At 48.2% G+C, this 27,578-nt stretch overlaps 1 protein-coding gene across 8 annotated transcripts in view; it reads right to left on the bottom strand.

Annotated features, from left to right (window-relative positions):
- AUTS2 (activator of transcription and developmental regulator AUTS2) overlaps positions 1 to 27,578 on the bottom strand; it is an 805,512-nt gene that overhangs the window by 61,237 nt on the left and 716,697 nt on the right. For 7 of the 8 annotated variants that reach the window (XM_071448244.1, XM_071448243.1, XM_071448247.1 and 4 more), the window contains one exon: positions 10,976 to 11,024. In XM_071448244.1, coding sequence (XP_071304345.1) covers positions 10,976 to 11,024 — 49 coding nt within the window. Of the gene's footprint in view, positions 1 to 10,975; positions 11,025 to 14,294; positions 14,325 to 14,460; positions 15,097 to 27,578 lie in introns of those variants that run through there. The other variant, XM_071448251.1, reaches the window with a different exon arrangement.

Below are 27,578 nucleotides of genomic sequence, written 5' to 3'. Positions count from 1 at the left end.
GTGCACTCACACAGCAACAATCCCCAGCTCCAAATCAACACCCACTTGACTGTGAGTTAGAAACACAAGGCTGAACTTCTGGCAATGAATGAAGAGCAGAACAAAGACCAAGATCATTCCTCTGCCTTTCCTGATGAGGAGGTGAGGTGAGAGTCCAGGAGTTCACCCCATCTCCTCCACCTGAAAACAATGTAAAACCTGTTTAGACCTCAGAACATCATCAGGAGAACCTGAAGAAGCTCCCCTAGATGCAATCAGATGGAAGAGGAAAGTTTCCAGCTTTCCTCTCTCAGGGAATGTCACAAACATCGGATTAGGAAAGTTTCCAGCTTTCCTCTCTCAGGGAATGTCACAAACTCAGCATCAGATTTTCCATCTATCACAGCCTGAAGTGTCTCCCTGCCTGCCTAACCAAAACACCTGAGGATCAACTGCCTTGGGAGAGCAATTCCCTTCATGACAGCAGTCTCTTTGTGCTACCCAGGGTGCCAGGGGAGCTGGTATTTGCAGTTCCAAGGCTGACCCAGCCCTGAGGCTGAGATCCACAGCAGGCTCTGTACTCCTGGCACAGCTTCCCACCCCTCCCCAGGGGCAGCAGGTCCTGCCTGGTGCTGAAAAACTGCCAAAGTCAGATTTTAATAACCATTTATCTCAGCAACATGGGCAAGGAGAAGAGAAAAAACCCAACAGTTATTATCACAGGACAGAACAAACTGGTGCTGAGGTCCCCAGGCAGCTCCACGCCTGCTGAAAGCTGCACCAGCCCCAGGCACAAAACCCCAGCAATAAACCCAGCCAGCAGCAGCAAAACCAGGACCTTGCTCATCTGCTTTTGATTTTTAAATGCTGCTTCTCTTAACAAATGAAGTTTCAGTGCTTATGGGACCAACAACCTAGTAAATGAACTAAGTATTTATTTGTGGCTTTATTACTTGGCAGACCCATTTCCATGGAGTCATTTTTCCTTAGGACCCAGCTTGCTCTGCAGCAGCTGTTTTCTCTTACCAGCCACTCAAATTCCTTTGCCTCTAATTTCCAAAAGTACCCACTAACCTGAAGTATTTGGAAAGTACAGCAAATGGCTGGGGGAGCTCAGCAGCACTTTCACCTCATCCCTCTTCCCAGGTTCTTCCCCATCTCCCTCACCAAGGCCTGGGATGGCCCAGGTGGGCCCAGCTCTCCAGACCCTCAATGTTTGTGAAGCCCCATGAAGGACCTCAGAGTACAAAGTGACCCAGGGAAGGTTCCCAAGAGGGCTGGGGGAGAAGGTGGGTTGGCCCATGCCATGCGTGACTTCGGAATCACTACAGGTGAGGGGGAACAGGAGGTTTGGGGAGCTCCTCTGACTGTGAACAGGAGATTGGAATAAATCAGGTGGCTCTGGAGGGCTCAGGGCCAGCTGTGAGTGTGCCTTGAGCCAGGATTTCAAGTGCCAGGGGAATCCTGATGCATTAGCAAAGACTCCAGCTCTGCTGGGGTTTGGGGCTTGTGAACTCCCTCCTGAGCAGCCTTAGCAAAAGCTGAGGTCTTCAGCTCCAAAAGAAAAGAAAAGGAAAGAAAAGGGTTTCTTGGGAACAACATTTTTGGCTTAGAAATTATTCCCTGAGAGGGTGGGCAGGCCCTGGCACAGGGTGCCCAGAGCAGCTGGGGCTGCCCCTGCATCCCTGGCAGTGCCCAAGGCCAGGCTGGACAGGGCTGGGAGCACCTGGGACAGTGGGAGGTGTCCCTGCCATGGCAGGGGTGGCACTGGATGGGCTTTAAAGTCCCCTCCAACCCCAACCCATTCTGGGACTGTACAATTCTATGATAAATACAGAAGGAGCCCCCTCCCAGCTCCACCTCACTCTCCCAGCACATGTCAGCCAAGGCCATTAACTGCTCTAGAGAGCACTTCACTCAGTTTATCTGCTCCTCTGTTTGCCACTTTCTAAGTATACATTGACATTGGCTTCTTTAAACCACTTGAACACTGTGCAAGACACACTTGAGGCTTCTCTCAGTCAGTCACATCCAGCTTGGAAACAGCTTCTGTTCCCCTGAATAACTGAATGCCTTGGACACACCAGGACAAGTGCAGATGGCAGCTGAAGCCCTGTCCTGATCCTTCAGCACCTTGGTGGGGGCAGCCCCTCTGCCCTTGCCCAGGCTCTGCCTCCTCCCACCCCATCTTCAACTTGAGCAACTCAGCTGCAAAATGACCCTACTTTCATTTTAGTTCCTTTCTGTGGTTGGGGTTCTGGTGAGCAATCTCTCCACTCACACTGCCCAGCTCAGCAGCCAGGGGGGAAGAGAATGGGACCTGCTGGGGACAGGGACAGCAAAAGGAGCTTGAGCCCCCTCATTCACCCGCATCCAGTAGGGATAAGAAAAAAGGAAATCTCAGTGATCCTGGGGTGCTGAGTCCCCAGGGTGTCCCAGGATTTATTCCTGTGACTCTCATCCAGAAGAGCACTCAGGTAAATGCTGAGTGTTTGAAGCCAGTGGAGCAAGGAAGCACCAGACTGAGCTGAAGCCTAAACCAGGACAAAACAGAGCCTTTTTATCCTGCCCTGAGCCCAGAAATACTCTGTCACAACCTCCTCCATCTCTTGAGACTCAAAGCACCCCTTCATAGCCAGGCCCTGCCTCTTCCTTTGGATAATCTGTGCTGAGCCCTGAGAAAGCTGAACATTCACCAGACTGAAGTGTCATCCTTCACAGAGTCTTCTTTGCCACCACAAGGAACGTGGCAGCTCCCACTGGGAAGGCTGATTTCAGTTTTTCTGCCTACTCAGACAAATATTATTGCACTCAGGTCATACACTGAAGAGCTCCTTCCCATGTTCAGATTCTGTGTTTTCTAGGAAAAAGAGCTGAGATTTTGGAAAGCAATAGTGAGATCTGCCTGTGGTTCTCCACTCCTGTTCCCACACTTTGGAAAACAAGGACTAATTCATAGAACTGCATGGGCTTTTGTGGGCAGTCTGCATGATAAAATAACATCTGACTTTGTGGGATCATTTTGTGTGGGGAAACATTTAAAATATATCAGGGTGGTGATTAATCCTGGAATGGTTTGGGCTGGAAGGGACCCTAAAGTGCTCATCTCATTCCAGCCCTGCTGTGGACAGGGACATTTCCACCAGACCTGGCTGCTCCAAACTCTGTCCAACCTTCCTGAAGACAAAAGGCAGTCTTGTTTGGGGGACAGTTGAGAACTGGAAGAAAAAAAAGCCTTTTTGCTTTGGTTTTAAGCACCTTTTAAGACTTTATTAAAAAAAACAACAAAAAACAAAAAGAAAAAAAAAACCCACCCACAATTCCTGTAGATGTCCCTGCCAAACTCCTACTGACATCCAGAGTGTCAAGCCTGTAGGATGTGGGATATTCTGGGGTGCTTTTTCTTTTTTAAACTACAGTGGCTGTCTAACAGCCCTTGCTCAGGCTGTGTCAGTGTGCCAAGTGAGGAGGCACCAGATCCTATGGGAGAAGGGCTCGGGAGGTGACCTGGGGTGGCACAGCTGGGTGTTTGGGAAGCCTGGGCAGTCTGGGTACCCATAGACACAGCCTGAGCACCCCAGAGCCACAGCCTGGGAATCCCAGAGCCTGAGCACCCCACAGATACAGCCTGAGCACCCCACAGCCATAGCCTCAGCACCCCATAGGCACACCCTGAGCACCCCAGAGCCTGAGCACCCCAGAGCCACAGCCTGGGCACCCCACAGATACAGCCTGAGCACCCCATAACCACAGCCTGAGCACCCCAGAGCCACAGCCTGGGCACCCCACAGGCACACCCTGAGCACCCCAGAGCCACAGCCTGAGCACCCCATAAACACAGCCTGAGCACCCCAGAGCCACAGCCTGAACACCCCAGAGCCACAGCCTGAGCACCCCATAACCACAGCTTGGGCAGCCCATAGGCACACCCTGAACACCCCAGAGCCTGAGCACCCCACAGATACAGCCTGGGAACCCCATAACCACAGCCTGAGCACCCCATAACCACAGCCTGAGGGTGTGCACCCCAGATGCCTGAGTACCCCACAGATACACCCTGAGCACCCCACAGCCACAGCCTGGGCACCCCAGAGCCAGAGCACCCCAGAGCCACGGCCTGAGCAGGTTCTGCACAGCTCTCCTGACTTCAAACCATTTTAGAAGAGAGGCTGGTGCTGCAACTTGGTTGGTGGCTGGGAATGAACCACTTCACTTAATTTATGGCCCATTCCTTCTCTTTTTTTTTTTTTTTTTTCATTTTATGTTCGAGCCAGGCAGGGCACACAATCCCCCAGAGTGTTCCATGGTGCTGCTGGAGGCAGCACTGCTCCCCTGGAGGGCTGGGGGTGACAGTGGCACATTTTGGGAACGCCCTGTGGTCCCCTCACAACCCAAGCAAGGGGATGTGGAACCAGAACCAACACTAAATGACAAACCCAGTGAAGGAGCTCACGTACAGCCACAGATCCACTGTGTGGTGTCCTTGGCCTAACTCCTGGGTTAAGCCTGGGTTAAACCCACTGCCAGGCTGAGCAGGAGTGGCTCTGCTCAGGTGACACCTGATGGAAACCCCTCTGCTGCGCTTTTCCAATGGAAATGAAATGCATTTGATAAGATAACAAATGCCTGGCAAAGCACAGTGAAGCTATGTAAGGGAGAGAACAGGAGGGGGGGAAAAAAATCTTGTATAAGCAGCAAAACAATACAGCTTTATCTAATCTCAGCAACTTATTGCTGCTTGTCTGCCTGTGTGTGTTTTACTGACAAAATAAAATAAATTGAATCAGCTCACACACGATAACATGCTCTTTCCTACCTCATACTAATTGCTTGGCTAATTGATGTTTGTTGAACTTTCTCCATTTCATTGAGTGATTAGGTACAAAGCTAACAGTTGACATCTGTAGGCGCTTAACTGGCGTCTGTAATTACTGTTAATGTTAAATAATTGTTAGTTAATTGGAGTGGTAACTGACTGAATGGAATCCAGATTGTGAAGCAAAAAGAGACCTAGTTAAATAAACATACATTTTCAGAGAAAATAACATTTTATTACAAGGGAGAGACTAACAGCAGGCCAGAGAGGGGAGGTCTGCAGGATGCTCCATTCACCAAATCCCACAGCAGCCTCCAGCCCGGACCCCACAGCCCCAGGGATGGCAAGGCAGGATCTCTGTCACCAAACACTCCTATCCCCAGAATTTTTCACCTTCTTTTGAGCCAATTAGCACAATTTTACAGCCCAACACTGATGTCTTTTTTGAGAAAATCAAATACAGGCTAATCTACAAAACAAATACTCCCTCCATATTAGATACAATTGTGTTGGCAAATATTGCCATTTTGCTCCCTAGCCTGGAATAGCTTGACTTTGCAAAAACCCACAGCCTTAAATGAACTCTTGGTGCATGTGATCACTAACTGACCACAAAGGGTACCTGATACCAGCCCAAGGGGGCAGGGGTGCCCAGAACAACACCTGCAACTTCTCCCTCTGCTGCTTTGGTCAGGAAAAGCCAATGCCTTCAGGTGCTGGTCCCATGCTGGCTGCTTTCTGCTTTTGTTTTGAATTACTGACATACAGGTTACCTGTGAAGCCTTGACAGGCTCCTGTCTTGTAAATTTAGCAACTTAAAAATCTGAAAGTTTGGAAGAGGCTACCTCAGACTTTCACCTGCCCCTCTGGGCACATCCCATTATGCAGTGACCTTTTCCTGCAGCTACAGAACAGCACTGGCACCCCATAGATCCAGCATCTCCCAGCACTGGGATCCCACAGCTCCAGCACCTCCCAGCTCAGCTGGCAGCCAGAGTCCAGCCAAAAAACCAGCAGCCCATGGAGAAGGAGAGGCCATGGAAGGCATAGGACTGGAGAGGGGTGGTTTGTGCTGAGGAGGTGCAGCCATAAGGGATGTTATGAACCAATTCCTTACTCAGATGAAGCCTCCCTGGCACAGGAACAGCTGCCTTGCTCATTGTGCAGCAGAACAAAGCACCACTGCAAGGCATTTACTGACCTTTTTCTCTGCTTCAGTCACAAGTCAAGAGTGAAGTGACCCAGCAGCTCTTCTCATCTAACTCAGGGGTACCCTAAACCCAGGCTCTCCAAACCCACAGCTTTTTCCAGCCTCTCTCTAATGAGACATGGAAAATACTGAAAAGGCATTTGAAACCCACAAAACACCAGCAAAGCAGTGACTCAAAGCCACCAGGGAAGCCTCCACCAGAAAGGGGAGGAGATGCCACTTGTGGGGTCACATCACAACTGCCACAAAACCAGGGATGATTCAGCAGTCCCTGAGGTTTGCTGGCCTGGGGCCAGTTCCCTGCAGTGCTGGGGCTGCTCCAGAGCTCCAAAAGCAGGGGAGGAAGAGGCATTTCAGTGAACAGCCATCCCAAAAACTGCACATGAGGCTGAGAATACACCCCAAAAGTGAGTGAGGATGTTCTGTGGATTCCTCCAGACCCTGGAAAGGAGGGGGGCAGCCCCAGGCAGCCCCTCTGGCACACTGACCACATTAACACTGCACATGTGCTGCCTGCAGAGTGCTGGATCCACTTACACCCACCCTGAGAAGCCGTGGGGATGGTTTATCCGCGTGGGGATGGTTTATCTGCGTGGGGACGGTTTATCCGCGTGGGGACGGTTTATCCGCGTGGGGACGGTTGGTTTATCCGCGTGGGGATGGTTTATTTGCGTGGGGACGGTTTATCCGCGTGGGGACGGTTTATCCGCGTGGGGACGGTTTATCCGCGTGGGGACGGTTTATTCAGGTTTATTCACGTGGGGATGGTTTATCCGCATGGGGACGGTTTATTCAGGTTTATTCACGTGGGGATGGTTTATCCGCATGGGGACGGTTTATTCACAAGTGAGAGCACCTCTCCACAGCCAAGGATCTCCTGTGAAGGGATCAGCAGGGAAGGAATTGCCAGCTTCAGCTCCCTGCTTGTTTACAGAAACAGATGTTGTAGAGGATCCTCAAGAAATGCTTCACCACAGAAGCCAAGGGGAGAAACAACAACATGCCTGGGTTTTTTTTTAGGGCAGGATATTGCTGTAGAAGCACCTAAAGATCCAGGGCTTGATCTGACTGGTGTTTCAGCCACCAGTGCAGCCTCCTAACCCAGATGCCTTGATCTACCTCCAGCTGAGAGTATAAATATTTCCCTGACAGCTGGTGGTGCCACGCAGCAGAAGGATTCATAAAGTTTACATGAGCATCCTGTAAACAATTTGAACATAAAAAGCTCTAACAGCCCAATTGTGCTTCTGATCAAAGGCAAACTTCAATATACAGCACAAATGAAAACTTCACCACTCTGAGTCCCATGTCTGGGACTCATTTCTCCCTTCAGGAAAAGCTGTTTTCCAAGGGTATGTAGGAGGGAGTTAACATAAATGAACCACACAGTCGTAGTAAGAGCTGCCTGCTCTGCAGCTTCAGATGTGTGTATTTAAATTATTGAGAGATAATGGAATTTAATTACACTGAGAAGTCATGTTACAAAAATTCATGAACAAACCCTGTACTTTGGCAGGGATTAATGGTGTTGAGGTGAAACTCTCAGAGGGTGTGGGGCAGCTCTGCTCCTTCAGTGACACACAGAGTACAAGCAGCAATCCCAATGGGAAGGGCCATCCCACAGGGACTGAGGGAGGGACAGCAGAAGCTGCAGGTGGGGGATGCTCTCCTCTGCCAGCTCTTCCCCAGCTCATTTATTCAGGCACTGACAGCTCCTTTGTCAAGCATCACCAAGGCTCAGACCCCTGGGTGCTCCCCTCCCAGCACAGCCACTGGGTCCCCAAGGGAGCCATCCCCTGGGTAATTTGTACAGGGTGTTCCTGCCAGAGCCAAGGGATGCAGGGCTCTGATCCACAAACAGGGACCTCTCCTTCAGGAACTCCTGCTCTGGGGACTAAGCTCCATCCCTCCCAAATTGCCAGCCCTGCTGCACACCTCTGGGGGTGGTGGCAGCACGGAGGTGACAGGGGTGACCCCACAGCCCTGAGGGACCCCAACATCCACTGGCTACCCCCCACAGCTCACAGGACCCTTCTAGATTCAGTGATGCACCTTTCCATTCAGCTCCAAGGACAGCAAGGCCTAAATGGGAGCTGAGAAACTTCTCCTCAAGGGGTTTTACCAGCTCTTCTAGAGAGGGTTGGAGGGGATTTCACTTGGCTCTGGATTTTTTAAATTCTTAGTGTTTCTGAGGAAGGGACTGTTCCACATTACACATCCACACTAATCCATCACTCCCTGAGCCTGAGCACATCTTAAGCCTTGAAGTCCACAACAAAATGACAGAAAGGGGACAAAATGTGTATACGAGATGTAAAATGCTTCAGGATTTGTACTTGCTCTGTAAATACATTACTTCTGTAATTTCTGCTACTTCAGTTAGGAATAATACTAAAAAAAAAAACGTAAAAGGCAAGAAAAACCCAAGCAGTGTGTGAGACACGGGTGGCTGTGGGACACCCAAGAGGAGAGGCCATGGACACAGAGGGCTGGAGGCTGTCAGCCTGCCCAGCCCTCCCAGCCTGGCAGGTTTCATCATGATTTACCCAATGCAAATCTGACCTTTCTTACGAGTGACTTTTATTGCTTTTGGCAAAAGCAGCCGTGGACAACACAGTGGGGAAGAGCTGGCTTGGAAGCCAACAGCCTGAGCTGAGGAGAGGGAACTTGAACTCGGAATTTATCAAACTGACAGCCCCCGGGCACTCAGAGCTCCCCTGGGCTGCACTCAGAGCAGGAACAGCCCCCCCAGCCCCGGCAGAGAGCCCAGCACCTGCCTGCCAGCAATTACTGACATTATCTCCAAACAGGGGAGCTTTTCTGAGCTTCTTTTCCTGATATTTTGTAGTCTGAATGCTAATCCCTTTGACAAAACTGTCCCCTATGCTTTTTCCGTTCTCTTTCCCCTTAATCTCTTTCTCCCAGTGGAAAAGAGAAAAAAAAAAAGAGGGTAAGGGGGGAAAAAAAAAAAGAAAATACCAGCCAGCCTAGTTTGGCCGCACCTGGATTTGCATTGATTCCTCCCTTGTCATTCATGTTACCAACAGGAATTAGCATATGGCTTTAAGGGGAAACTCAGGAGGAGAAAAGAAAGATGCCATTTTGATGGAAATAAGGGGCCGAGGAATAATCTACCATCAACTAAAAAGCTTATTTGTGTACGGTTTCCCAAGCAAAGCTTCGAAAAGCCCATGTTGATTTTAGGCTACACAAAGAAACCCTAATCCTTTCAAGGGAACTAAATCACCAAAGAAAAGTACCTCAGAAGAAAAGGCTCCCTGTCAAGCATGGGTATTCACATCCAAAGGGATGCCACGAATCAAGCTCCATAAGTAAACAGCAATAAGAATGTGGGAAATGTGTTTGAGTCAAAAAAGAAAACCAAAGGAAGAGGAAGAGGGGCCTACTCTTCATCAGTCACCTCCCGGGGAGGAGAGGAGCCCCTCACCCTGGTTACAGGCCTGCGCCAGGAATGTGGATTCACCCGGCTTCTCCTGCCCTGGCCCAGCCCCAAGAAAGGGCTGCTCAAATGCCAAAGCTTTTTACAGCAAATTAGCAAAATAAAGATGCAGTCACATGTAGTTTGGGGGCCTGGGGTCACTCCAGACACGAAGCTCTTCCCTTCTAATGGCTGTGCCACCTATTCTCAGCCTCCGGAGGGGCCTGGGGAACCTGTAAATGCCATTAATCACAAAGGATAAATCAGCTTGCCAACTGAGATAACCTGGTTAGACCACAGAAATAATCCAGACTGTGCTTCCAGAGGATGCTAATACATGAAAAACAGGACTATGGATCCGTAATGCAATTAAATCCAGGTGTAATTCAATATGCAGCAGAAGCCTTCAGAAGCAGCAGTGGATCAGCATGGGAATCCCAAAGGTAACGGGGTCACATTTTGTCCCCAGTTAAACCATCCCAGCTTTGTGGAATTGAAAAGCACAGAGAAACACTGGAATGACTCACTGGAGTAACAAACCAAACACGGAGAGAAGCACACAGGGCAAACACTGAGCAAACCCACACCCGCCAACAGAACACACCTGAATCTCAAACGAGTCAAATCTGCCTCTTGTAAGGCCAAGAGTGTTCCAAACCCCAACAGATTAAACCCAGGTTTACAGCCAGAAGCTCACCCTGCTCCAGGCACTTCCCATGTGCTGACGGAGAAAAGCCGGACACTGGGGTAAAAACCAGCCACGCTTTCAAGGCTTTGAATTTTGCTTGTTTGTGCAACTCATGCCTGGAGCTGCTCCCTCCACCCTCCTTGCAAAAACACCAACCAGACCAAAAAGGGGAATTACATGGAAAGGATCCCCAAAGCTTTCTAACAAGGGCCCAGCTCCACACGGCAGCTCACGGGCGCTGATTTAGGGCAAGCTTTCCCTTAATGTGCTGTTATATCATTAGCAGCTCTGTCTTTGGATTGCTGTTTGGAAGAAATTAATGGGATACTGAATATTTAAATGTGGCCCTCTCTATCATTTATTAACTCTACAGAAAGCACACAGCACAGTAAGCCATGGTTTATGACTATTATCCTGTGAATACTAAACGTTGGCTGGTTATTACTGTCAGCAGTGCAAATTGGCTATTCATAATTCCACGTCTATCATGGAGCTGATGAGTAACAATCAAGTTAAAACATTTTGAAAACTCTTACAGTTATTTAAATGAGCTTAAATTAAAGCCATTTGTAAAATAAACTATTCCCTAATATTGTTATTTAAATTAATTCTGACCTGGCAGGCAATGCATTATTTAAAGCCTATATTTTATATTAAGCAAAGCAATTACCAAGCATACAGAACACGTCTGAAACCCAGAGAAACATAAAAAGCACTAACAAGCTGATTGCGACATTTCTGCAAGACAAGTTACATTTCATCTCCCATTGAAATTGCCATGAAAAGAAACGTGTGGGGAAAAAAGGAAAATAAATCTGTTTGGGATGTGAATTGCAGCCTTACCTTTATTTGTGACAGCGTTGAACAGTTTCTCAGAGCTGGCATCAGATGCCTGAAAGACCAATAAAAAAGAAGAAAAAAAAAAAGAAGTTACATTTTCTAGCAGTGATAGATTTCCAAGGCACGGGGTATTTATGCACAGGCTGAGGTGTGTATATTTTAGGGAAACAAATCAGGAGACAAAACCAGGGGCGCTGGAAGCGGCGGCTCCGAGGCCCTGTCCATAAGGTGGTGCTGTTTGGCTGTGCTTCGCCGCCCTGCAGTGCAGATATTTCTTCGGAAAGATTCTATTTCATAAAGAAATGGGGTTTTTCTTCAACATTAGCTGCACAGACAGTGTATCTTTGTACTGCCATTATCCAATACATTCCGACATTGATTCTGCGATGCAGAAGAGTCACGATTTCGAACCAGACAGCCCAGTCTCAGGAATTTCCAGAACTGCAGTATTCTTAATTAATTTTTAAAGTATTTTTGGGATCCCTGCTGTGGGAACATTTGATTTTTACCACCTTCAAAGGAGCGTTGATAACTTAGGTTAGTAATTTCATAAATTGCTGCTGCAAACTCTTTGAAAAATAAAGACAGTGTCAGGATCAGTGAATATTTCCACGTCAGCTTTGCCTTCCCCAGTATAACTGCTTCTTGACACCTCGCTGTGTAAACTAATAAACCTTTTCTTTTTCATCAAGCCACCTTTATCCAGGGAGGTTTTTCCCCTTAATACTGTGTTAGTAGCTTGTCTATTCCTGCTGTTTCTATGCCAGGGTGCCAGCTCAGCTCTCTACCCATTTAAAAAGCTTTATTTCAGTTTCACACAAAACCATTGATCTCCCCCTTTCAGAAATTCCAACGGCACAAAACCGGGCAGGGAAGGAACACTGAAAATGTTCATTTTGCAAACACCCCGAGCCCAAAAGCACCAAACACTCAGTTTCTGCTGCTGTGTTTGGGCACACACACACACAAAACACACAGAGGCAGCTACAGCTCAAACTTCTCCCACAAAAAGCACCCAAAAAGGCACAGAGCTGCTCAATTCCAAAGCCAGCCCTGCTGAGAACCAGGCTGCTCTTGGAAAACACAGGGAAAACGTGCCCAGGAGCAGAACACTGCAAACAGGGTTAAAATGTAACACTTAAGAAAGATTTTAATTTTTCCCTAGAAAGTGTTTTCTTGCTGGATTCAGGAACAGTAATTGAAAACACTGGAAAGCGGACTGTGGGGGTTTTTTGTTAAAGGGAAGGAATTTCTCAATTCAAAACCAGATAAAAATCACCAGACAATCAACAAATATGTTCGCTATCTTGACTGCACTAAAAACTTGGATGCGAAACTCCCGATAAATGAGTGAGACATGGCTCAGACCGTGCATCACAGTGTAGGAATACACTGAAAAAATTTGTTTGCCCTCAAGTTAGTGACAGACAAGATTTCTATGATTAATTATTAAAAATAGCTGTATTCTTTTTCAGACTTCTAGACAAATTTTACAAGATTACTGCTGGCTTATTTGAAAGCCAAGCTGGTGCAATTTCGCCTCAACTAAATAGCTTGTAAACACTGGATTTATTACCCAATGATGGATTTATTATGCAGTGACGACTTTCTCTAAATTAATGAAAATATGTGAATAATGCACAAATTGAAGAGATCAAGAGGGCCATGTGCTTTAAAGAGCAGCCCAATGTTACTCCAACATGAAGCTCAATGCTTTCCTACCCTTGCCCATCAGCCTGCTTAAAAATAATCTTTCCCAGCGAATTTCAGCTGTTGTCTTCTCAAATGCAGCTTTTCTCTGAAGTCAAAACTCTGAACCAGTCCTTCTTTTTAGAAAGAAAATCCAATTTTAAAATCCAAACAAACTTCTTACAGTTTCAGCTATTACTTTATTTTACTGTTTCAAAACCGAACAGCACAGGGAAGCTCCCCGTTTCCTATTCGCTTGATTTTCCCAAGCACTACAAAGAGGAAAACATCTTTTTTAAGAAGTTTGCTTTAATGCCAAGCGTAAACCAAGAGATTGTTTTCGAAGCCATGGTTTTTCAGGTGCAATCTTTTCCTGTGCTGTCGCACACCCCAGCCACAAACAGGGCTGTGCCACCTGGAAGGGGCACACCTCGAACAGAACGCAGCCTGCCCGAGGACTGCTCCGGAGCAACCTGGCAGATGATTATCCACGTAACACGCATCTAAAAAAGGAATTATTTTACAAAGACAAAGCTCGTCCAAGAGTGAAGCTCATTTTGCATTACTGACCACACACAACTGAATGGAAGAGCAACTTGAATTAACCACACTGAGATACCGAGAAAATAACCCAAACGCTGGCTGGAGCGGTGAGATGAACTTGGCCTGCCTGTTTCCTTACACAAAAATTGGGTTTTAAATACAAAATAGCAATTAGGGTGATGTACCGGTGATACAGAGGCGAACACAATCTCCGCCAGCAGACACGCAGCGTATCAATGTCCATGCAACTATTATTTTTCCACAGCTAGGCAGTCACATCACGCAACAACACTAAAGGAACAAAAAACCCAACTGATTCAAAAACCCGCAACAACTCAGCACTACCCCAGCAGGATGCAATTCGGTGCCTGTGCAGTGCTGACTAAAGCCCGCTCCGTACTGACAGGGATCGGCGCAGACAACAAAGTGCCTTTATGTGCACGATGGGGCCGAACCTGGATGCTCCAGCGGCGGAGAGGAGCTCGACTCTCCCTTCCCTTCCACCAACAACTCTTCCTTCGCTCCCCTTTATCCCGATCTTCCCCGGTCTCACTTGAGCGGCTGATGAGCACTGTCTGCTGGCACCGTGACATTTGGGGACAGCACCGGGTTATCCGAGGTGCTCTGCCCGAGGAGCCCCCTCGGTTCCTCCTGCACAGAGCCGGAGCTGCTGACACGCAGTTCCCTTCCTCGCACTTGGGCCGTTTTCCCTTACAAATCCCCTTGTTACCAAGCGCAGCTTAATCCTTTTCACCGCGAAATGAAACAAGTCAGCAACCCCTGGGCTTAAAGGAAAAAAAACCCCAACAAACCACACAGAAAAAAAATGACCCAAAGAGTATTTTTCCCTCAGCAAGGAATGCGCTGCCGTTCGAGGGGATGAATGACTAAAATATTTCCTGTCCAGACAGCGCAGCCTGACTCACTGCTGGCACGGCCCGGCCCGGCCCCGCCGCGGCACTTGCACCGGCCCCGCACCTGCCCGCGGAGCCAGCGCGGCCCCGCCGCCCCGGCCCGTCCCGGGCTGCCCGGGCCCGGCGGCCGCTCCCTCCCGCCGCAGGAGCCGCAGCGAGCCCCGCGCCGTGGTTACCTGCTGTCCGGGGACTCCGCGGGGCGGCCGGCCCGCGGCTCATGGCGGTGCGGGAGGGACGGGCGTGTGCGGCAACTCCGATCCAGCGCGGCTCTCAGCGTCCCGCGGCCAAACCCCAACTAATCCTCCGCGGGGAACCGACTCGGCGGGCCGGCCGCGCGGGCCGCCGGGCGGGCATCCTTCCCGGGCCGCCGACCCCTTCCCCGCTCCCGCAAGATGGTTCCCGGCAGGAGCGAGCGGAGCGCGGCGTGCAGGGAGCGCGGCGGGCGCGGAGCGGGCGCTACAGAAGCGGCAGCAGGACAAAGAAAACCATGTGCGGCGGCGGCGGCCGGGGACAGCGGCGGCACCTCCGGGTGCGGGGCGGTGCGGGGCGGTGCGGCCGCGGCGCCTCCTCCCTCCCTCCGCGGCTCCAGCGCCGGCGGCTGCGCGTCCCTTCCTTCGGGCGGCTTTTTGGGTTCTCTTCCGCTGTTTGCCGGGGCGTTTGGGGGGCTGATTGTTTTTGTTTTGGTTAAAAAGTCATGCCCGTCCTCTCCCGAGCCAAAGCGGGCTCCCGCCGGGCGCCGTCCCTCCCGTCGCGGCCGCGCTCAGGTGAATTCCATGGGGGAGAGGCAGCGGCCCGGCCCCGGCTCCTCCGGCCCCGCCGAAACAGCCTCGCAAGCCTGTAATCCCCGCGGGGCGGCCGCTCCGCTCCGCTCCGCCCGGCCCGGCTGCAAGCGCCGGCCGGACCCCTCTCCCGCCCGGCTCCGCTCCGCACTGCGCGGCGCTCCCGGAGCCGCCGCCGCCGCCGCCCGCCGGCTCCGCCCTCCGCCGGCCCCGCCCCGCGCTCCGCCGGGGTCCCCGCGGCGGGGGCGGCCCGGCCGGGCGGGGGAGGCTCCGCGGGAGCCGCGCTCCCTCCGCCAGCGGCCGGCCCCGAGCAGCCTGCGGAGCTGCGCGGAGCCTCCGGCAGCGGCTCCTCCGCGCGGTGCGAGGCAACCGCGGAGCTGGACAGTTCCCTCTGCCCCGGGATGGCGGCACACGCACACGAGCATCGGTCGCGATAGCTACACACGAACATCGCTCTCTAGAGCTCCGCGGGATGAAAACACGGTCGAAAACATCGTGTTGCATTTAGCAATTTTTTTGTTTAACGGAAATTTAATTTTCTTTTATATTTTTTTTTCTTTAAAGCGGGAAAAGCCAGTGTGCCCAGCTGCAGGCAGGGTGCCCTGCTGGGGACCCCGGCTTCTCGCTGAGCTTTGCCTTCTCTCTGAGCCCCCCGTGCAGAGACTCGCCTGACTACTTCCAGCACTGAACATTATTGTCAACGGGCAGTGGATTTCCCGCTCGCTGCAGGTTTTCCTTAAGTGCAGCACACCATTAGTAATGGCCACCGCGAAAATAAACGCACAGATACGTGATGATATAAATGATTATTCACTGAAGCACAGCACTCGGAGCCAAATGATGTTTCCTGGGAAGATGAGAGGCAGTTATGCACATTGGCACAGTAGCTGCATACGGTGAGATGTTTCCTGGGAAAGAGATAGGTGCTAAGAGGGGATTTACGGGCTTGCAAGACCATGCCCAGGGAGTGTTTTCAAGATTTCAAACCTGGAAATGGGTTTCAATCCCATACCAGGCTAGGAGTGCTAATGGAATTAAACTCCCGTGGGTTCCACTTGAATTTGAGCTAAATCCTCAGAAACAAGGTTGACAAGTCCTATTCACTCCAACTCCTGTGGCAGAGCTGAGCCTGGAGGAGGTGATTCTCCTAAGGAAAAGATGGGAACTACCTATACCAGCCAGAAAATGAGTGCAGAGCAAGAGCTGTGTGTGCCTGCTCAGCCTCACCTGAGCCAGGATTATAGTTATGTGCCCAAAATCCAACAGCAGCTTGGAAAGATTCATGTATGTCCTGGCTCAGCTCCAAGCTCAGCTCGGGCCGTGGGGTGATGAGGGACTGCCCTTCTCCTGGCCCCAGGGCACCCAGGTGGCTCTGAGCCCTCCCCAGCAGTGACAGGGTGCAGGGGCTGCAGTGGCCCTGAGCAAATCCCACAGCATGTGAGGGGAATGGCAATCAGGATCTGACTGTCCACACCAGTGCCAGCAAGGGGGAATCAGGATCTGACTGTCCACACCAGTGCCAGGAAGGGGGAATCAGGAAAGGGGGAATCAGGATCTGACTGTCCACACCAGTGCCAGCAAGGGGGAATCAGGATCTGACTGTCCACACCAGTGCCAGCAAGGGGGAATCAGGAAAGGGGGAATCAGGATCTGACTGTCCACACCAGTGCCAGCAAGGGGGAATCAGGATCTGACTGTCCACACCAGTGCCAGCAAGGGGGAATCAGGATCTGACTGTCCACACCAGTGCCAGCAAGGGGGAATCAGGATCTGACTGTCCACACCAGTGCCAGCAAGGGGGAATCAGGATCTGACTGTCCACATAAGCACCAGTGCCATAATTAAGAAAGAACACCTACCAGTTACCCGTGTAGAACTACAGGATTTTATGGAAATATTTCCCCTTCATTCCTCATTCCATCACCATATGATCCATTTAAGGATCCATTTAAGTTTTCCCCTTCAGTGGCCTCTCCAGGATTCCTATCTGAGGTGCAGTCCCACTGACTATGGTGGTTTCTGCTGGGACAGTGGGTGGGAAGATGTACAAATAGCAATGATGCCTCACAGGAGATGAGCACACCCAGCACAGCTCCAGAGGCAGAGCATGGCCACAGACACCACAGAGCTTTCGTGCCACGGCTGATCCAGGGTGGGAATGCTTTGGTGAAACTGGGACAAATGGTCTCCACTGGAAAATTAAAGAATTGTGGCCAAACTCAGATCCTGGTATGGCAATGGAAATGAGTTCTCCAGGACTGTCCAGCTGAGTAGGTCATCCCCACATTTCCATACCGTAACTGAGCATGGATTTTGGCTGTTAAACCTTCACAGGTTTTTGCATGTAATAAATATGTATTTGCATCTAATAAATATATACTGCAAAGATAATCCTGTGCTATCAGAGAGGTGGTTTTCATCTCCTCTTAGAAACAAAACAGAAATGGCTTCAGGTCTGGTCTCTGGAATCAAGAGTGGGCAGTGGCCAAAAGCCATCGCAGCCCATTGGCCATGGATGTTGCTTGAGTGCAGATTCCACTCCCCACCAAAATTAAATTGATAAAGGCATTAAGCTGGCAGAGTGCTCTCTGTACAATCAGCACTTGGGGACTCCATGGACCGAGCTGAGGCTGTACCTGAACGAGCAATTAAATGCACAGAGCCAAGGCATGGCAGCTCATGTAGTCTATGAGCACCTTGGTCAAGACTTTCCACATCCTGACATGGTAAGAACATATCTAATTAAAGCCCAGGTTCCTCACAAGACTTTAATTTGATACATTTAGCGTGGATTAAATAACAGGCTTGTCTGTACTGGATTTTTCCAATGTTAACCACATGCCACACCTGAAATCTCAGCATACACAGAATCAGAAATGCATTTACCTGCTCATCTCCCTGGGGCTGTGAGGGTTTATTGGCAGGGCTCTTGGCCTCATTATGTTCATTATTTGCACCTTAGAGATAAATTGAGGACCTCTGTTTTCCTGCTACAAAATTACACATGGACAAAATACATTGTGCAACTCTGAATGAGAAATTTGGAGTTCACAAATTTACTCAAAGCCAAATTAAATCAATGGGACCTCACCTCAATTCTGAATGAGAAATTTGGAGTTCAGAAATTCACTCAAAGCCAAATTAAATCAAAGGGACCCCTCCTCCCCACAGTGATTTGAATGCCTTTGGATCAAGCTTCCCCCCCTCCTGACAATACTTTCCTGTGCCTTAGGTTATGCCTGGATAGGTTTTTTAAACCTTCTGTCTCTTATCTATGTGGGACCTTGCCAGAATTTTTTTCATCTGTCTGTGGTCTCTGTCAGCGTCGACATTTGTTTCTGCCACAACAACAGCCAAATGAAGTGCATTGAACTTGGATCAAAAGTAATTTCAAGATCTTTCACTCTCTGGAAGAGGTTTTCAGATCCAAGTATTTTATTAAAATGACCTAAAGCTGCCCAGACAGCAGGCAGGGAAGCAGACATTCGTTTCCAAGTCATAGAGTAATTCCAAAGAAGAATTATCCATCTCTGGCACAAGAAGCAAACGAATATTGAAATTACAGCAGATTATATTGGATTAAATTATTTATGTCAAAACTCACCTCACCTGGAAGGTTCTGCAGCTTTTTTCCTGGCAACATGAAAAGTGGATATTCCAATTCTTTGGTATTCTGTCAAAGCCTGGAAACATTTATGTTTCCATTAAGTTGCTAACCTTCCCAGAAGACACCATGGTATCTGACTTTGGAGCGTGATTACGGTGCCTTATAAAGCCCTCCATAATGCTTTGAAAACATACAAGATTTTGCCTATTACTGGATAAGAGATGCAGGATCCTTTCCCCAAGAAAAGAATTTATGGAGCTGTCAGCAGAGTTTTATGGCTGTGAACAGCAAGCCACGGCATGATGTCCCACTCAGAAGGTGCTTGAACTCCAGCAGTGTGAGAGCTGCAGGAGGAGGACCTGTTCTCCTCAATAACAGCAACATCACCGCTGCTGTGGCTGTGAAAAGGTCATGGGAGATGCCAGGAAAAGGAACTGGTGGTGAGAGCAGGTTCTGCTGGATCTGGAGGGTGTCTGGGAGCAGCCAGGGTGAGCACCAACACATCACATGACAGTGATGCTCCTTCAGTGTCCCCTCCAGCAGGGACAGGGCACTGGGGAGAGGGGAAAACAAGCAGCAAATGTCCCCTTCCAAGGGAACAGAGCTCTGCATGTAGAACATCCTGATTTTTACCCATCTTGGGTAAATCCCCGTGTAAGTAATGCTTTTCATTTGACAAAGCAGAAAACTTCTGCAGGAACATATTAATGACAGTGCAACTTTTTTATTATTTTTATTTTTCTGCAGCATTTGCAAAACTAAACCCCTTTGTAATCCTTTCTTTTATGCAGAACAGATTGCAGTTTTAAGCAGAGGCCCATAAACTGCAGGTTCAAAGAAACCTGAAACTGAATTAGCATAAAAGCTGGAATTCTCATTTAGAGGAACAGCAAGGCAACTGCTCTGCAGGCAGTTTTATGATTAGGGTTTCAAATGGAAACAAAGATAAAAACTGGGGCTCGGGGAACAATAGGGCTGCTCTCTCTTCCCTATCCTTACAGCTTGGCCCTATAAAATACTAAGTGGTCTCCACTGCTTCCGAGGACAGAATTTAGCCCAGATTTGCACACCTGGGGAGGGTGGATAATTTTCTGAACCCAGGCACTGAACCAAAGACAAATCCTAACTGCCCTACGTGTGGGAAGCCATTTCTCCCCCAGGCTTCTCCAAACAATGTGCAATCCTTCAGATGAACACCACAGCCATCTTTCCTTCCCTTCAACCACCACGAGGAGTGAGAATCCTGGCTGTAACTTTTCCATCAGAAATGCCTGCATTTTATCTCTTCCTCTAAAACCCTTCCTGGGGTTTGAATTCCGAGTTACTAAAGAGACCAGGGAGCATGGGTTGGCTGGATGTAGCTCCTGGAGACCTCTCTGGGCTCTGAGCTGCTATCCACCCTGCAGTCTAACCAGGAACATAAGATCCTATCTCTGGGTAAGAGGATAAAATATAAATTCTTCCCCATCCACCAGCACTTCTGTTGTGCACTTCATAAATGCACCACTTTCAAGCTGTGGCCATTATCCTCCCCTAATTTCTGCCTGCTAGCACGTTCTGCAACTGAAGAAGTATTTAAAATTAATTTGTCTGTCAATATCTGGGTACTGAATCACCTAATAAGAGAAATATTTTTCATTCTCTTCTTCTCAGTCAGAAGAAAAGACTTTCTTATCACCAAATAAAGCATCCATTATTGCGTGCTGTAATCCCATTCTGTCGTCCAGGTCATTTTTAGTCCAGAAAATGCTGAATCAGCACCATAAACCAATCAAGTAATTTCTTTCATTTTCTAACATTCAAGCAAAATAATGAAAATCACATCTCATTTGATGAGAAGAATATACGACAGAAATCTCCTCTTCCAAGGATAATTTTCAAAGAGGTGTGCCAAGGCAAGAAATACTGTTGCAAAAACATAGCTAATGTAGGGGCTCTTCTGCTGAACAGATAAATTCCATTTTTGACTGTCAGCTCATATTTAGAAAGTAGACTATGAACAATAAATCTGTACCTTTAGCCAGCTTCTAAACCATGCAAAGACATTAACTTGGCAAAAGAATGACCATTACTTTGATGAATGAAACATTCACCTAAAATATTCATGTACAAGATGATAATATCCAATTGATAACCAAAAAACACCCACCCCACTGCAGATTTAAATAACCGAGATGCATATGAGAGAAACCGAATCACATGCATAAGAGGAGTTATTATGGCACTGTTAGGAGAACCAACAAATGAAAAAAAAACGGCTTGATAAATATTTTCCATAACAAAACACAATTGGTTTCAGTGGGATACAGCTCTGTTTCTCATTAGTTATCCTTCACTTGTCAGACAAGTTCCATATTTCACCGAAACCCGCTGAGTATTCTTTCTAGTTTGCTGGGGAAAGTGGCTATACATTTAGCACGTTCCCTTTATGCTGTGTGTTTTCACAGGTCTTTCTTTAAAACACACTGTACATGCTTTTGCTTCTTTCCCCCAGGATAGTGGGTTTCGACATCCAAGAGGAGTTTAAAAGCAGGTAACAAGTCATCACTTTTGAAGCTGCAGAGCAGCTGAAGAGGTGCAATAGCCCCAGCAGCCATTATCAGTGCCTGCCAGGGTGCCACGCTATCAAGTTATATGATAAAGCACTCAGCTGACACCAGAAAAATAATCATTCTCTCTCTCCTGCACCACCCCCTTTTTCACAAGGAGGCTTTTTACACTCATTAAATGCAACCTTATCTCTGAAAGACTGCAATCCTCAGCAAATGACAAGTGTGCCTAATCTCATTTTCTGACAAGCGATTCTGACAGCACCTTCCTTTTGATTTCTAAGACACGTAGCTAGACATATATTAATCTGTCAGTCATCGCCCCTAGGAAGGATGGAAAAAAAGGAGAGACAGAGATGAACATTTGTGAATGTGAAGGGAACAAGGCAAGAAAGGACTAAGGGTCCTTTTCTGGCTATTTTAAGCAACTCAGCTGTGTTTCTCCACTCCTCCCACCCAAACATGGGACCCGGGTCACTCCTGTGCAGCACAGCCCTCAGCCTCCCTGTCTGCAGAGGTTGCTAATATGCATTTTATTCCAGGTATGAGTGTGGCCCAGCAGCTGTGGACCAGCAGCCAGCTGTGGGTGTATTTTCAGGCTTCCCCTGTTGTTGAAGGCAGTTGGGCTCTCATTTCATTTCTCTGCGCCTCAACTTTCAGCATTGCATAAAACCCAAGTGTTATTGTCACCATGGCACATATTTTAGTTATAGACATGGGACTTCCCAATGCTGGTACTATAAAATGGTAAGCCTTCATTCCAAATTTCCAGTTTATGAAGTGTTCTGCAATAACACATTTTTTGCAGTAAGAAATGCTTTGTCATTGCAATGAAGCCCTGCCTGGCTCTGGTTGCTGGCCTGGCTGGCACATGTTGGCAGGTACAGGCAAAGACAGGTGGGATAAAAGCATCAAGACTGAAAGCATCAAATTGGTGTCAGATCTTAACAACTTTGTAGACATGCTCAGAGTGCTGTCAAATGAAAGCATTTTGTTCAACCTCACAGCCTGGTAAGGTGTAAACTGGAGAGACTGAACAACACCAACTCCAAGTGCACTTGGAGACCAGGAAAAGGTAGGATTACCAAGAACTCCTGGATAGAGTAGGAGAAGATGCATTTCAAACCTGATGGCATTATGGAGCCCTGACAGTGAGTGTGAATTGGGGCAGATTGATGGGGATTTGCCATTCAGTGTGCAAAATCCAGAACCTTTGTGCAGGATGTAGGATGTGTTAAGGGGATGCTTTACTGGAAGAGGGTAGGTTTAGACAGGAAATTAGGAAGAAATTCTTCCCTGTGAAGGTGGTGAGGGGCTGAATGGATGGCCCAGAGCAGCTGGGGCTGCCCCTGGATCCCTGGCAGTGCCCAAGGCCAGGCTGGACATTGGGAGCAGCCTGGGACAGTGGGAGGTGTCCCTGCCATGGCAGGGGTGGTACTGGATGGGCTTTGAGGTCCCTTCCCACCCAAACCATTCTGGGATCTCTGATTCACATTGGTGAGCACAGGGCTGTGAGATGGAAGGAGGCAGACCTACAGCTAGGTATGAAAGTGCAAATAAATGAGATTCAACAAATGGGACCCAAAGGAAGAAAGAGATTAAGTGAGGTGGGAGGCAGTGTTCTTTATCTCACACAGACCTATTAGTTCTGCTCCTCATAAACCTGCCTTCTCCCTCTTAGCATGTGAGTCATATTCATATTTCTACCCACCAAATGCTAAATTAGAGTAAATTATACAGATTTACCATCTAACATTTGCTCCCTGACCTGCCTGCACTTGCAGAGAGCCTTCCCAGCTGGCAGCACATCCTGCCTGGGGACATCCCAGTGCCACAGCTCCAGCCTGGTCCAGATGGGATCCCTCAGCTGAGAGCTCCTCTCCACCTCCCTTTTCTTCCTCTGTGTTATATTAACAGGAGAAACTTTATTGTTCATAATGGGATAAGAAAAAAAAAAAAGGAAAAATAAATGAAAGCAAAGTACAAAGGGGCTCCAATGCAATGCTTTAAAGCAATGCCATTTTCATAGTAATATAGTCATTAAGTACTTGTTTGATGGTGCAAAAAAGTAGGCCAAGATCTTTGCTAATACATTTAATTAATCAATACCTGCACTAGAAGATGGGAACAATTAAAGTTTTTCTCCTCACTCAGACAAAGCAGCAGAAAGCTTGTGATCTACTTAAGGAGCTCGTCACTCAATGGGAAGATGAAAAGACTTCTTTAGTTTTACTTAAGAGCTGAAATCATGTTAATACTCGAGTGTTTAGGATCTGGCTCTCAAAAAGGCAGTAAATGAGCAGTGGCAGGAAAGCTGCCTGCTGTCACCGAGTCCCCAGCCTCGTGTTTCCACCCTGATGTCATCATAACGGGGAAAATCACAAATATATGCTGGAGTTCATTGAGCCTGAAATTAACACCAGGGATATTTCCTTGCAGAACACTTTGATAGCTGGGGCTGCTAGAAACACCCATCTACTGCTGATGGGCCTTAGAAGGGAAAATGTAAACCTGGCCCTGCACAGTTTAGATTTCTGCTGGGTTTTTATTTAAAAAAAAAGAATTTTCTGGTTGCATCTCAGCTTCAGGATGTAGAAAAGAAGGCATAGGAAGGAAAAGTCACCTCCTCTGGGGAAAAGTGATGGGAAGAATCTGGGCAGTTCCCTGTGCAAACCTCCGGCTCAGGGAAGGAGAGATTTCTCATTTCACAACAAGGGCTGCTGATAGTAAGAGAAAAATTGCCTAAAATCAGCCCAAAATGCAGCTGTCCTTGGGAGACCCCAGCTCTGCTCCTGCAGCAGGGGCCATTATCACCTCAAGGATATCTCTGTTCCCCCTCTCAGGAAACACACCTTGGCCATCATCCTGCTGTTGGCACTGCTCCCCTGCACCAACTCACTCCACTGCTTGAAAAAACCTTTGACAGGGGTCTCATGGCAGGAGGAACAGCACAGGCAGAGGGGAGAAGAGGCTCCCTGCAGCCCAAGAGGCAGGACAATCAACAGGAGACAGAGGATATGGCTGCTTCCCACTCCCCAGAGGAGGAACATCAGTCCAGGCCAGTGCAGGTAGTGCCAACAACTGAAGGCTGCCCAGTTTCCTTCACTGTTTCCCCTCTGGTGAGAGCAGAACCCCATCCAGGACCTCACAGCTTCCTGCTGTGGAACCCACGGGCCCATCACACACAGGTGCTGACCTTACAGCACCAGGGAAAGCACAGGCACAGTGTTGTGCTGAAAACAAATTATTTCTTCCTATAATCATTAGCAGGAATATAAATGCAAATGACCTTATAATTTGTATTGTGAGAACTATCAAGCTAATGCTGTGGCTAAAGGAGAAAATCCCTCCCTGGCCATCACTGGAGATGACTCAGGCCATGGAGCTGATCTCCTGTAAATTGCCCAATACTAGTTGCACTCAGTATTCAGCCCACCAGGCACTTTGCTGTTTCTGATCCCTTGTAAGAATGATGCAAGAGCCTCACTAACATACCGAGGTTCCCAATTCTTCTGTGCATCCTCACCTTGGGTTGCAGGAGTCACCACTCAAAGCTCTGAGCAAAGCCACCACACTCACAACAAAAAAGGCAGCAACAAAATAAGCAGGTCAATTCTGCCCAGTCCAACCTCCACAAATCCAAATCTCTCCAAAAATCCTGGTCAAAAGTCCTTGGAAAATAAAATCCTTCTGACACAATTTTCAGTAAGAAACAATTTTCAGCAGCTGGCCAAATACTATTTTTCTTTCATTTAAGATTCTAACAAAACCTAACTTCTTTGTCTCTCAAGCTTCCTTGATCTCCTTCACTTTTAGCTGTCACATAAAGTCAATTGGCTGCACCTCCCTGCTTGATAAAGACAAGCCAACTGGTCTGATGTATCTTTAATGAGGAGGTAGGTAAGACACAGTCCAACAAGGTGCTGAACACTTTGACCCTAAGCTAGCAAAGCACTTAAATATCTGCTTAACTTTTAACAAAAATAGGTTCTTTTGAAGCTAATGGGGCTGCTCTGGCATTCAGACTTCAGCACCATTGTATAAATTTGGCTGGATGAGGGCCAGAGCCTTTGCAAGGCTCAGTTACTGAGAGTGCAAAACCAGCCAGAAACACACAGGTAAGCTGGTGAAAGGCAGTAGAGCTGAGTCACAGGTGAACTGGGGAGTCTCTCTATCAGTAATTAATGTCTCAGCAGTGTAATTACAGTTGCACATATCCCTGTGTTGTTGTTCCTGTGTTAGCAGGAGCAGGCAGGGTTATTCCTGCTCTAAGGTAATGCTCTATCCATGGGATGGAACACCTGCAGGATCTGCAGGGATGAAAGCTTGGCCTTTGCTTCAAAATCACTGTTCAACCTTACAAGAAGGAAGGGACAAACACAAAATAAACAAATCCAAATGAATGATGGGGAGGTCACAAAGAAGAAGCTGAAAGAGTAAAAAAAAATACCAAAGCTGAGCTATTGTTGCTGAGGTTCAGTTAATCAGCTGATCTATGGGATCAGCCTGGATTATTCCAGGCATTACTGGAGGAGGTGTGCTCTGAGAATCTAATAAAATACACGAGAGCTGTGATAAAACTTTAACCTGCTTTGATAATACACTGACGTTCTTCTCCACACACACCTGTAAGAAAGGCTGCCAGATCTCATCACCATTAGTTATTAATCTATTTGTTCCTATAAAACTTTCTTATTTCCCCCTCCATTTTCAGGAGTTTACTTTTTCTAAAGTGGAACTGATTTAAGGTAGAAAAAAAGCTGCAGCATATCAAAAAGCAAATGGGAAAATAGGTAAGGAGATAATGTTTAACTGGGAAGGAAGAGTTATTTTAGAAATATTTTATATCATTTAAAAAGCACTGAGTACTATTTTATGCCTCTTCCTGAGGAATAAAAGTCATAGTTATGAGTCCGGGTGTCCATATTTCAATAGAAAAGTGAGACTGCTACAGATACATAAAAATCTCTTTAAAAAGTAGCTCAAATAGATTCTTCATGAGTAAAACACTGGCAACCTGAATTTTAGTATCATTCTCAGCATTTCAGTGGAGCATTTAGTTCATCTGTAAAGTGCTACAGCAAACAGAGAATAGATCATTCCTACTCAGCCCTGTGTTGTCTCAGCTGCAGCAGCTCAGCTGCCCTGGGGCTGTGCCGTCCATCACTGGGGCTGGGACACGGGCTGGCCACCTTAGTGCCTCCAGCCCTGTCAGATTGATAGAATGAGCCTCATGCTTGGGGTTATGGCCATTTATTTGGGGGGTTTTAGCTGATCTGTCACTCGCTGCTGTGCGAACAACAAGAAATAAGATGTTCACCATTCCAGGTTCTGTCTATACAACATTACATAATATGAGAATGAAGTATTTTTCCTTAGCAGCACGTTGCAATATTATGGTGTGAGCCTCTTTGTATCACCCAGGACATAGCCAGAGAAGAAGGTTATAAAAAGCTGCCTGAGCTGGTTTTATTTTAAGAGGCCTTCAGACCAAAGGCCTGCTCTCCGCCTTGGGCCTGGCAGGGAGGCTCCGAGAAGTCACCGGGGCTCCCCATTAAAATACTGTTAGCACAGACAAGAGTTTTGGTCTTCTTTTTAGTTCAAACGTCGTCTGGGAGAGACAAAGAAACAAAGTGCTTGGGTCAGTGGAAATTTCTGACAAAGACTTTTCTTCCTGGCACACACAGGGACAGCCCCACCAACTGTGTGGGGTTTGTCCCCCCCGAATGACAAGGCAAAGGTCCTGATTAAAGGCCCTCGGAGTGGGATACAAAAGATGGCCCAGGACTTCAAAGCCAGCACACTGCTGGCCAGCGGGGAGGTCCCTTTCTTCCCCTCTCTCTCCTTTTAACTTCAGCTCCTGCTGGCTCTGGAGGGGCTTCTAATTGCATTTCACAGGGCCTGAACAAAACGTGGTCTTGTCTTGCACACAGTAGCGACCCCGGAGGACGTGGAGATGATGTGAGGCTTCAGAGCAGGAACAAAAAGAGATTCATCATGTCAGCAGGCCGTGCAGAGGCAATGCTGAGCCTTCTGCAGATCATTTGCATGTTGCCACGTTTCTGGAGGTGAGCTGGCAGGGGTGGGTTTTCACAGAAGTGGTGTGGCCGGCCCCCTCCTCACGGCTTTGAACGTGGGGCATCTGCAAACCCAAGATTTGGGGCAGGGTTTGACCCCTGATCTGCAGCACCAGGGAAAGCCAAACACAGTTGAGGGTGGCTGCTGTGAACAGCAGAGCAGAGATCTCCCTTGGGCTGGAGAGGGAGAACCTCTGCCCACTGAGCCAGGTTTGCAGGTGGAGACTTTCTCTGGCAAATTGGGATCTTGACCAAACAGTGCCCAGGCTGATTTAAACAGCCTCACTGGGATTCTTCCAGTGAGTCTAGAGCTATGGAGGAGAAGGTTTGGCTGAAGCCAGATAGATTTGTTGGAAGTACAGGAAAGTGGTTTCAGGGGATGTGGGATGAGAAGACAGCCTCAGGCCAGTGTTCCACAGGCAGTGCCAGGTCAGCCAGAGATGGGGCA

Source organism: Agelaius tricolor, unplaced genomic scaffold (assembly GCF_023055355.1).
Source record: "Agelaius tricolor isolate 1412-34295 unplaced genomic scaffold, bAgeTri1.0.p SCAF_25, whole genome shotgun sequence".
NCBI lineage: Eukaryota > Metazoa > Chordata > Aves > Passeriformes > Icteridae > Agelaius > Agelaius tricolor.
This window is presented reverse-complemented; position numbering and strand designations above follow the sequence as displayed.